The following is a 12051-nucleotide window of genomic DNA, read 5'->3' as shown; positions in this document are numbered from 1 at the left end:
TGAGCATCTGTTTTATGTAGAATCTCCAATATGTGCTATATATTGGGGTAATAAGTGAGGAGGATGTGTTTGTGGAGGGGAGGTCCCGAAGAAATGAAAGGCATAATTTCTGGGATTTTTAGTTCTTTGTAGAAGGAAGGTTAAAATATATTATACAACTTGATAGCACATACAAAATGACCAGGGATACAGAGGTGAAAAAGATATAGTCTCTTCTCTAAAGATTCCTACGATAATGTCAGCACATAATTGGAGCTCAATAATGTTATTGCATTTTCTGGATACTTTTGGAATGAGAGGATGCTGTGCTGTGTTGTGGTTGGCTGCTTTTAATGTTGAAAGGGACTACTTGAAGATAGTACCATCGCTAACCTGATTTCTAAAGAGAATACATACGCCTCTGTAAGACTAAGTTCATATGGCTAAACTTATATGCCACAGAATATTTAGCAAAAAGTAATTTTTAAATGTGTATGTAGACAACTTAAAAATTATTTACTGGTCTTATAGAGTGAAATACCGAGCTAGAAGTTTTCCAGAATAGATCTTCTCATCTTTGTCTGATGTAGTTTGAATTCCTCCACTAATTTATGCCGTCGTTGGCAATCACTTTACTTTCCGCTGCCTCATCATATTATGGCCCAACTAGCTTATGTAATTTAAGTGAAGGGAGACGCAAAAAGTGAAGGTTCTGCATGTTTAGCGCAAATAATTTATATTTTCTGTTTTGTCATATGCAGATTTGAAAACCATAATATTTAAAATTTTACATTACAAAAAGAAATAAAATAGTACATAGTTCATGAGATAAAGCTATAGGCCAAATGCAGGGTTTTACTGTTGTCGTTTTTTACGGCTAAGGCTAAAATAAAGAAATGCTAAATTTTGCCTCAGTGATTTGTTTATAAGAATCTAGGAACGGCTCCATTAGGAGACGGCATCTCCCTCATTAAACTTTGAGTTCCTTTAGGAGATAGATTGTATCTAACTTACTAGTCTAAATTTCTAGAACACTATCTTCAAAGCATGTTTTATGAGACGAACGAACTTCCTCGTAAGCTGCCCAGTTAGAAGGCTTTCCACCAGTCAAGACCTCACCTCCCAGAATGCCAGGCTCTCCTTGCGCTCTCAGGATTAAGGCGAGAATATCCCAGCACCCATCGCTGCAGATCGAGACTACAATTCCCACTATAGCCAGGGGCTCCGGAAACCTTGTCAAACACCGCCTGTTGCCATAGCATCCGGGTCCAGGCCAACCAATCCGGTGCCCCTGCCGAGTAGAGGCGGGCCGTTCGTTTCTCTGACCAACCGGAGGCATTTTTGTTGCGGAGCGTGACCGGAGGAGGCGGGAGCTCAGGACCCGCGCCTTCTCCTTGCTTCTTGGGGTCGTGGCCTTGCTCCCGTCGTGCGAGGGGAGGTCGGGCACGTCCACGCGCGTCTGTGCGCGTGGGGCCTGAAGTGCTCGTGGGTCCGCACTAGGTCTCTGCGGGAGCAGCAGCAGAAGCCATGGGCGGGACCGCCAGCACCCGCCGGGTCACCTTCGAGGCGGACGAGAATGAGAACATCACCGTGGTGAAGGGCATCCGGGTGAGTGACAGTGGGCGGGCGGAGGGCCAGCACTCGGACTCGGACCCCAAACCTCCGACCTTCCCGGGACCCGCTCAGCCCAGTTTCCCTCGTCCGGGCCCCCAGTGTTGTCTGGCCCGAAGCCGAGTTCTCTGCAAAGAAGCTTGAAGTTTCAAGACTTGGGACGTTCATTCAGAAAGATTTCCTGGTTGTGTGTCAAATGCTGAGTACTGTGCTGGGGCGGGTGAGGGATGCCAGGTTGATTTAGACCCTCCAAGGCCTCGCAGTCTAGTCTTGATTCCGTTGCTTACTAGTTGTGGGATTTGATTGGAAACCCCTGTCTCACAGTACCCATCTGTGAATAGGTACAGGACCCAAACCCTGCTTTTGCACTACCCACATCACCTCTCTCGGGGTGAATGGGCATTTTAAGGAACTCTTTTATTTATTGTATGTCATTTAGTACCCTCCGCCTGATACTACCCATTCCCCCAACGCGCACCCCCCCCATACTTTTACTTGCTCTGATACCACCCATCCCCCCACACCCACACTCACCCACCCGCCATAGACTTTTCCGGCCTGCCTCTGGTGACTTCTGGCTTCTCCCTCCTTCACTTGTCATCTCGTCTTTCCTATGCACCTCCTCTATGGCCTGCCACGCCTGAGTTTTGGACTAGCCCACTCTCTTCAGGACTAGTGCCTGCCAGTCTGATAGGGCTTAAGATAGAATTGCAATTTTTCAGACTGGTGGAAGTAATACAGTCAGTTTTGACGGAGACATGGGAGAGGCTTTTTAAATGCTCCCTGCATGTGCTTGATCCGTAATCTGAAAACTTGATCTTTCTCTAGGGTGTCAGCATACCGGCACTAACTTCCTTAACACACTGTCTGCTGCACCTGAATTTGGAGCCTCACATTTTTGGAAGTATGATGCCTGAACCTAGTAAATAGAGCAATTTGACTTCAGAAAGTTTTATAATATTTCATATTTTTCTTTTTCTGTTACTACACACTCATATAAGTAAATTTGTAAATTATTTTAGCTTTTGTTATTAGGAAATAAAACTTCTTAAATATTTAAAGTGTTTGAAAACTTTTTACTCTGAAACTGTTATCTTGAGAAGAATTTATTAAAGTTTTCTTTATAGAAACTCAGACTGTTGAACTCCATTTTTGGTCTGTGACCAGCATTTCTTATATTAATTAATGGTAGTACCACATTTTGTAATAAAATGTCTGAGGCTGCATTCTTTGGGTTGTTGTGGTTTAGTTGGTACTCTTTGGAGTAAAATAAAAATTACTGTGAACTCAGAGTTTTACGCAGAGATTGGTTTAATCTTGCCTCTAGGCTCTTTGAGTGTTCCACACCAGAGGGTGAAAAGGAAATAAAAGTAAGAAAAAGCAAAATAAGTTTTGGGTGAGAAGACATTGGCTAGAAAAATTTATAAATCCATGTTCTCGTTCTCTAGTACAGACACAGTGATGACAGCCAAGAAAATTATAAGAGAATTTGGCCACAGCACAGAGATGCATGTCAAATATTAGCTAAGGCTAAATAGGATAAGTATGAGAATAGGCATAGGTATTAGATTAAATGGAGAGTGTCTGAAAAAGCTTTTTTAAAACAAAACAACAGTAATCTGTGTCCTTTAGCCGCTCAACTTGATGAAGTAGTCTTTATTTTTTTTTCTTTCTTATAGAGTACATTTTATCTATATGGTTATAATTCAAGCACACACCATGCTCATTTTGACCTCTATGCTTTGCTTTTCTCCAGTATATACCCTTCACCTGGAATGCCCTTGCACAGTTCTTGCTTCAAATCTTTCTTTCTCAACGATGATTTGCAGTCTCTGAGCTTAAATTTTCTTATCTGCAAAATGATGGGGCATAAGTACATCTCTAAGATTTCTGATCTTTCCCAATTCTGAAATTCTTGAGTCTAGTGGCGCTGTAAGTTTCTTGTAGCCATACTCAGCCCATTGCTATTTGCTCTAAAAATGGCATGCTGTTGAACTGTTGAGTACTGAGGGATCATTCTCTTTTCTTTGAGGTCATGGTCAAAAGAGCATCAATTTGGGGTTAACAGACCTCAGTTTAAATCTCAGATTAGGTGTTTAATAACCTGCAGCCTTGGACAAGTCACTTCTCTGCTCGTATTTTCTCCACAAAGGGGAATACCATCTCTTCTTTTGATTGTGGTGAGATGATGAGGTAAGGTATTTAAAGCACGTGGCACATTGTAGATTTTTAATAGAAGGCACCTATTATTATGATAGGGCTCCTTCCACATCTAATACTCTTAGATTCTTTGGAAGTACTGTATAGGGTAGTGGAAAGAGCATGTGCTCTGGAACCAGGCAGACCTGGGTTTGGTCCTACCTCTGCCTCACACTGGCTGCGTGGCCCTGGACAAGTCACTTTTGATTGCATTTCCTTGTTCAGTATAACTGCACGCAGCCTGCTTCTGATACTTATGCATCAAACACTGCTTGTTAGAATTGAACATTATGTAAGCATCTAGCACAGTGTCTAGTACTTTGATGGTGTTTAGTACTTATGTGAGTAGTAGCTGTTATTAGAGCTGTTCAAGGGAATGGATATGTAAACTTATGTGAACTTAAAATAATTATATAAAAACAAGGGTATATAGTGCTCCCACAGGCACAATATACTGAAGGGGTGTGGACTGGGAATAGGGAGTCCTGAGTTCTGCAACTGATTGCCTGTGTGATTTTTGTCTAGGTGTTGTAGATGTTTTCCAGCTATTCTTCGTATTTTTGTGAGCTTGGCACAGTCATCTTGTTTCCCTCTGGGACATGGGGAAGGATAAACATCAATTTCAGTATGAGTGAGCCACTGTTTTTAGCTCAGTTGATTAAAACATGGTCTTGATGAGGCCTAAACGTCAGTGTTGAATTGCAGATGGGTTGGTTCAACTTGGCTGAAGAAAACTTTGCAGATTTGCCCAATTATCTAACATTTATGTCATCACTCATAGGAAGTGAGCGTGTACCAATGATTCAACAGACTCAGTCACTGCTGGAACCCAATTCAGTGCTCCACTGATAAGGATAGTAATTTCATCTTCATTTATCTTAATATGTAAGGAGTAACTTTTAGTAAGCAGCATAAGGCTTTAGGGAACTAGGCCGTGTTTATTAATGGATCATGTTTTCACAGGTTTTTCTTGCTGAGGTCCTTAACAATTAGCAATTAAAGGACCTACTTAATTTAAAGTTTCTTCTCACCTACCAGATGTTATTTTCATGGTATTTTAGGGTCTTGTTTTTTTCCTTTATCCTTAGCAATTGATAGCTTTCCCCCACTTCCATAAAATAACCCGTATTCTTACACCTGATTCCAACTTGGAATCTGAAACGACTCATGGGCTAGATGAAAGGCCACCCTCTTGCCTTGCCCTCCTCTCAAGTCTAAAATAAATTTCTAGTGATATAAAGACCAGGCATTTTCATTACTCATATTACATGTGCTTAATGGGATTTTTCTGAGCACCTGCTGGCTGTGCTTCGAAAGTGTGCCTTCCACTCCATCTTTCACAAGTTTATCTGAAACATCAAGGCTGTGAGTGAACTTCCAGAGCAAATGTCAACTTCAATGAGTGTCATTTTCAAAGTAATATTTATCATGCTTTCCAGGCATAAACTAATCTCTGCAACTGGTTTTGAAGTTGCAAGCTGAAATTCACAGGAGCCAGTTATGGTAGTGTGGGTACTTAACATGGAACACAACTAGTGCTTTGGGAAGTATGGGCAGTTGAGAGCCCCTGAAGGAAGAGATTATTTAATGTGGGATGTTGTGGAGGATCCTGGAGAGGGTGCAAATCCAGTCAGTCACTGGGGTGTTGAGGAATGTTGTCAAGTAATTCAGTTAACTGGTAAATGATTGGTCCTTTCTATGTGAAAAGCCCATGAATCTCTTGGGTATAGTACTGTGTGAAGCATTCTAGGATGTTATACAGAACGAAGTTCATGTTTTCCACTAATAACAAATGCAAAGAAATACAAGTGACAAACCACAAACATAGGCTAAAAACTAATTTTATCTATATATATATATATGTGGCATTCCCCCCTCCCCCCTCAGGCCCTTAGGTAAGTCTTTGGGAGTGATTTCTTCCACATAATAATGACAGTTTTTGGAGCCTATATCTTAAAATGATAGTTGAAAAAGCAAACTAATGTTCTCACAGAAAATGACCTATACTACATGGAAAGAAGATCAAATGAGAAAAATGGGTCTGAGTCCTTTAATCAGTTTGATAAGACACATCTGGAACACGAGAAAAACTAATATGGAGGTGAGGGTCTGGTTTGTTTCTGTCTCATGTGGTTCTTAACTTGACCTCTTAGAGAAGGGCCACTTAAAAGGAGTTCTCCTTTTCCTTTTACTCTGTTCTTTGGAAGTAGAAATACTTTATGTGTGTCCATCTCACCCAGTCTCCCGTTGCTCAGAAAATACCGGATTCTTGGTTGGTGGGTGGTATATTTGTGCTAATTTTAGATAAGACGAACCAAGGTGGGTGGGAAGAGATGAGTGGGAAGACTGTAGAAGATGAGACACATCTTTTCCTCGTCCCTGGAGCACATGTTGGTGTGGTGAGTAGTGTGACCCAAAACTTGGCAAGCCCCATTTACTTATATTTGTCTTTAGGAGCAGTAGAGAATAGGGTGGATAATCAAAGTCAGTGGACTGAATTCTGCCATTTTGGCAGGCCCTCTTCTCTTGGTTCTCCCTTATATGAGAACAGTGGTTCTTAACTTCTTTTGGTGCATAGAGTACTGTAAATCTAAGCTATGGACTCTGTCCAGAACAGTGCAATGAGCAGACAACTTTGTGTACAGTTGAGGAATTAATTCATAGACTCCTGAGTCCATGGACCTCATGACATAATTCTAGCATTAGTGTGTGTCTGATGGAGGTATTTCACCATTCTTTGCTACAAATAATTTCTGTAAATTGCACTTGGTATTCACCTTGATGGAGATTCCAGAGATCTCTGGAAACCAGATATAGAAGGTATAGATGTTTAAGTAGGAAAAAAGCTTTTCTGAAAGAAGTACTCTGAGAAAAGATGTTTCCTGAAGTTCCTTCTTTTTTTTTCTTTTTGAGGAAGATTACCCCTGAGCTAACTACTGCCAATCCTCCTCTTTTTACTGAGGAAGACTGGCCCTGAGCTAATATCCCTGTCTACCTCCCTCCACTTTATATGTTGGACGCCTACCACAGCATGGCTTTTGCCAAGCAGTGCCGTGTCCGCACCTGGGATCCGAACTGGTGAACCCCAGGCCGCTGAGAAGCGGAACGAGCGAACTTAACCACTGTGCCACCGGACTGGCCCCTGAAGTTGCTTCTTATACAGAGGCTGCCTGTCCAGCTCTTGCAGAAGCTTATGTTGCACCTTTGACCCCTTTTTGGGTCAGTTTGTGTCACAAAGAAGAGTTGTTCTACACCTCCAGATTGTGTGTGTAACCCTGGCCAGCATCTAAATCTTCTCAGCTGCCTCACAAGTGTGTTCCCCAGTTCACAGAGAAGATCAGGTGAGTGTGCAGGTCTGGATTTATGACTGCAACTGGAAGGTCAGCTCAGCAGGTATTAACTTGAGATACAAGGATAACACAGCATGGCTATTGCCTTGTATCAACATGGCCATGAGTGGACTGAGGTTAGGGTAAATCATGCTTGGTGTAGCGGAATCACAGCTGGAGGCTGCCCTGGGTGCTCCTTTGGAAGGGCCTGTGGATACACTTACGATTGATGTACGGACAGAAGGAGGAGGTTGACTCTTGGCAAGGCAGCCCTACCGTATGTTTGTCAACTCAAAAAAATGAATTGTGCTCCTTTGGATACCATGCTTATCAATTCAGTGAAATACGACTGAAGACCTTGTTGGGAAATGTTTTAATTAATGTTAAAAATTGACATTAAGTACCAATTTTTGAGGCATCAGAGAAGCCAGAAAAATAGAAAAAAAGTTAACAAGAAACAATTAGTAATTAGGTTGAAAGAGACAAAGCACTTTTACTACTCAAGGGGCGCAGATAGGGATAGAGGAGCTCTGGATGTGCTCATACCAGGACTTAGGCAGCCGCTCCTGGAACAGCTGTAGGCCTGGTCTGTGTGCACCGTGTGGAGAAGCAGCTCAGTACACACTCAGGCAGAGTAGGTGAGAGGCAACCGTGATGACAGGCGCAGTGGAAGTCCCCACGGCTGGAGCTGAGTTGGAAATAACTTTACCACATATTTGTGTGGCATGTTATAGTTTATGACTTGTCTCTGATCCGTCCTGTCACTCCAGGGGGCTGCTGGTGGTTTCAGTTTCCGGATGAGGAGAGTAAGACCCATTGAGTTGACGTCTGCAGGGTTTTGTAGCTAGAAGGTGGTCAGTGCTTTCTCTTCTCTTCTGGGCCAGCTTTTTACTTTACTCTCAAAGAATGATACTTTTGAGGCTGCTTTACGGATTGGAAGGACTTTTTGTAGTATTCGTTCTGAAAGTGGCAAAAAAGAATGACAAGGTATGAATTTTGATGTGAAGTAGATGAAGTGGTATTTAGAAGTAAAGATGGCCTGTCTCTAATACAGGTGAAAGTTTATAGCTGACACTTGATTTTTAGCAGACACATTCACTTTCTGATTAGGTAGAATATATATTTAGTGTAGTTGTTGTTCTTTGACTTTGGCTTGAAATATGGAAATAATATTAAAATGTAAAATTATATATGTCAAATTAGCTTTATATATTTAAACATCAATTATATTAGATCTGTGACATAGTATATATTGTATGTAATAGTATATAATACCTAGTATATATGATTATATATGGTATATAATATAAAATATGCATAGTATATTATAGCATACTATATTAATATAGTATGTTAAATATATTATGTAGTATATTACATTATATGTTGAATGAACTTTATATACATTATATATCAATTAAAATAGCTTTAAGATTCTAAAACTTAGGCTCATTTTATCTCCTTCAGAGGAAGTGATATACTTTTTTTTATTGCATGGAATTGAAAGAGTGTGTTGTTTAATAGTAGAGAAAGCACTGAGCTAGAGATTAGGGGTTACTGCTTGTGGTCCTGATGCTGCCAGTAACTGGATGTTATTCAGGATCTTTTTTTTTTTTAACCTGTAAAATGAGAGGGTTGGAGTCAATCTTAAGGGGTTTTTCCTAAAATGTATCTCAGCTTTGCAGATGTTTCAGCTACAGTCTCAGTGGCTGTCAGTTGTTAGAAAAGATGCAACTGGCTCTGGCATCTTCAAATAGAAAGTCCCTTGGCACTCTGCTTTCTAATCTCCACTTCTCTCCCAAGAAAAGAGTCGCGGGTTTTTCCTTCAAAGATCATAACTTTTGAGCTGTATTCTTTCCCTTTACTGTCTTACCTGTGTTCTGGTTTGGGTCCTGAGAGGTAACTTTTCGGGTACAAACTGTTTTGTTCGCTGATATATCTATCCCGAGGGCCTCAATTAGTGTGCTTGGCCTAGTAAACGTGTTGAATGAATGATTGACCAATATATGGGAGCTCACGATTTTATGGAAAGGTGGAAAGGTGAATTCTTGGTCTATCATTGGAGTGCTGTATTGGAGATTTGTGCAGATATTGTGGGGCACAAGGAAGGGTAGCTTTGGGTAGGCAGAGTTGGAATGGACTGGGGAACTGGTATGAAGTATTAAGGGGAAGCTGTGGAAGCTGAGGTTGGAGAGTGAGGCCATAACCAAATGATGAGAAAGTGCTGAATAACTTGCAAAAGAATTTGGACTTTCCGGTCAACAGAAGGTGGCTGTTGAAGGATTTGAAGTGGGAGCTACCGTATCAGATTTGCATTTTAGGAGGGTTATTGATGATGCCGTGAACTAGGGCAGGGAAAACGGGGTGAAAGAAGATAAATTCATTAAATATTTAAATATCATGGCCAAGAGGATGAGGGAGAGAGAAGAGTTGAGGACTGTCCTGTGTTCCGATTCAGGAACCTGGATGAAAATGATGTCATTAATGAGATAAGGAAAGCAAGAAGAAGAGATTTTTGGCAAACATGAATTCATTTTGGAACATGTTAGCTTTGAGATGCTTGTGGTCTGTCCAAGGAGAAGTGTCCATTAGGCAATTCATTGTTTAGGTCTGGCTTTGGGATATAGGTCTTGGGCTGGAGATAGTGGATTTAGAGTTCATTAATTTATCAGCAGCAGTTAAAAATCAAGGGAGTGAATGACGGTACCAAGGAGCGCACAAAGAGTGAGGAGAGAATAAGGCGAAGAACAGAATTTGGGGCCCTTTAACCTTTACGGGTAGGTAGGAGAGGGGAAGCCTGCAAAAGAAATAAGACGTGGCTGGAGTCCTAGGACATCCAGGACAGTGGGATGCCAGAAAGCCATGGAAGGGTTTCCAGAAGAGAGTGACCAAAACTGTTAAAAGCTAATGGAAAGCCATATCAATTAGGTGCTTTATAAATATAAATATAAAAGATATTTATTTATATAAATATAAAGGTTTATTTATTTGGTCATTGGTGACTTTCACCAGAACACTTTTCATTGCCGTATTGGGTTACAAGCCAGATAGTGGTAAATTAGGGAAGTGGAAATTGGAAGACGGTCCTTGAGGATACAGGAGCGGGATCACCCAGTTACTTGACCTGGAACCTGGGCATCCTTCTTGATGGCATCCACTTCACTTCTAGTGAGACAGAGTCTGGCAGTGAAGAGGTGTGTCTGAGTGTGACCTCGAGACTCAGACGTCCTGGTTTTGAATCCTGGCTCCATTACTGATAAACTGTATAATCCAGGGCAGGTTACTTAATCTGGCTATGCTTCAGTTTCCTCACCTATACAATGGAGATAATAAAAGTGTAGGGTGGGATTGTGAAGGATTAAATGAGTAAAGTACTTAATTTAGTGTAGTGCCTGGCCCATAATAGCACTCAGTCAAAAGCTATTTTGAATCCTAAATATCTTTTGAATTTGTTCTCCTGGATTACTATAATAGTTTTTTTAAACAATTTTATTGTGGTGTAATTTACATCCCATAAAATTCACCTGCTTTATCTAATAAATTTACTCATCTCTCTTGCTCACTAATAGTTAATCCCCATTTCATCCCAGCCTTAGGCAACCACTTACCTACTTTCTGTCTATGTAGAGTTGCCTTTTGTAGGCATTTCACATAAATGGAATTATATGGTATGTGGCCTTTTGTGCCTGGCTTCCTTCACTTATATGTTTTTTAGGTCTGTCCAGGTTGTGGCATATATCAGGACTTCCTTTCTTTTTGTTGCTGAATTGTATTCCATTGTATGGGTGTATAACGTTTTGTTTCTCCATTCACCAGTAGGTGGACATTGGTTTGTTTCCACGCTTTCTGTTATGAGTAATGCTGCTATGAACATTCCTGGGCAAGTCTTTGTGTGGACATATGCTTAATAGCTTCTTGGTTGGTCCTTTAGCCTCCTTCAGGGGTCCTCCTGCTTCTTCTGTTCTTGTTCCCTTCTAGTCTGTTCCCTACACTGTAGCTAGAGTGACCGTTGTAAGATGTAAATCTAATCGTGTCATTACACGGCCCAAAATCCTTCAGTAGTACCCAGTTGCCCTCAGGATCAGGTTCACACTCCTTAACTTGAAGGGTTTATTAAGAGTCTTCAAAATCTAAAATCTTATTTCCCTCTCCATTTCTCTTTCACTGAGCCCCCTCCTCAGCTTCCTGCTTCATCCATTCTTTTATTTATTCATATTGTTTCGTTCATTCGTTTAACTGCTTTTTCAATTAGCCAGGCTTTTTGAGGCTTTGAGGATATAATAATAGGACGGCCAAATCCTTGCTTTCATGGGGCTTTCTTTCTAGTGTGAAAGGTAGACAGTAAACAAGAAAGCATCAGATAGTGGTGAGCGCTATAAAGAAATAAAAAATGATGATATGATAGTAACTGGGGGCTGATGACTCAAATCTCCAGGCCTGAGTGTTCCTCAGAGCCTCCGCCCTACTGCCAGCTGCCTGCCGATATGTCCATGTGACGTCTACTGGTGGAAGCCCTGTTTCTATCTGTACCTTCATGTCTTTCCCTCTTGGAGTATTCTTATCCTACCCATTCTCTTCCTAACTCCTATTCATCCTGCTCAGCCCCACTCTTAAAACCTGGCTAGAGGTCCTGCCCATTTTGCTTTCTGTGTGCTTCCATTACAGGCTGGCTGACTTAAGTAGCACCTTTCACGTTATGTTTTAGTGCCTGATGATTGTCTGTTTCTTCGACTCCACTTTAAGCAACTTGATGACTGTTGAATACCCAGAGTCTAGCCTAGTTCCCGGCACATAGTTGGTGCATAATAAAACCTGTTGAAAGAGCCATTGTTTGTGGTTAGCCTTGAGCAGGAGGGAGGGAGGGACCCCATTTCCTTTGTGACTGGAGGGAAGGAAGGAGCTAAGGCCTGTTGCATATGTAAATTAATTTGTA

General features: G+C 41.3%; 1 protein-coding gene across 6 annotated transcripts in view; it reads left to right on the top strand.

The window, feature by feature from the left end:
• Nucleotides 1–1263: 1263 nt before the first annotated feature.
• Nucleotides 1264–12051, top strand: part of CHCHD3 (coiled-coil-helix-coiled-coil-helix domain containing 3) — a 269997-nt gene continuing 259209 nt past the window's right edge. For 4 of the 6 annotated variants that reach the window (XM_070617730.1, XM_070617729.1, XM_008533743.2 and 1 more), the window contains exon 1: nucleotides 1317–1587. In XM_070617730.1, the coding sequence (XP_070473831.1) occupies nucleotides 1507–1587 (81 nt within the window). In that variant the 5' untranslated portion in view covers nucleotides 1317–1506. Of the gene's footprint in view, nucleotides 1588–12051 lie in introns of all 6 variants that reach the window. The other 2 variants (XM_008533744.2, XM_008533745.2) reach the window with 2 other exon arrangements.

The sequence above is a fragment of the Equus przewalskii genome, chromosome 4 (assembly GCF_037783145.1).
Source record: "Equus przewalskii isolate Varuska chromosome 4, EquPr2, whole genome shotgun sequence".
In the NCBI taxonomy this organism is placed as follows: Eukaryota; Metazoa; Chordata; class Mammalia; order Perissodactyla; family Equidae; genus Equus; species Equus przewalskii.
Note: the sequence above shows the minus strand (reverse complement) of the source record. Positions and strands in the feature narration are given on the sequence as shown.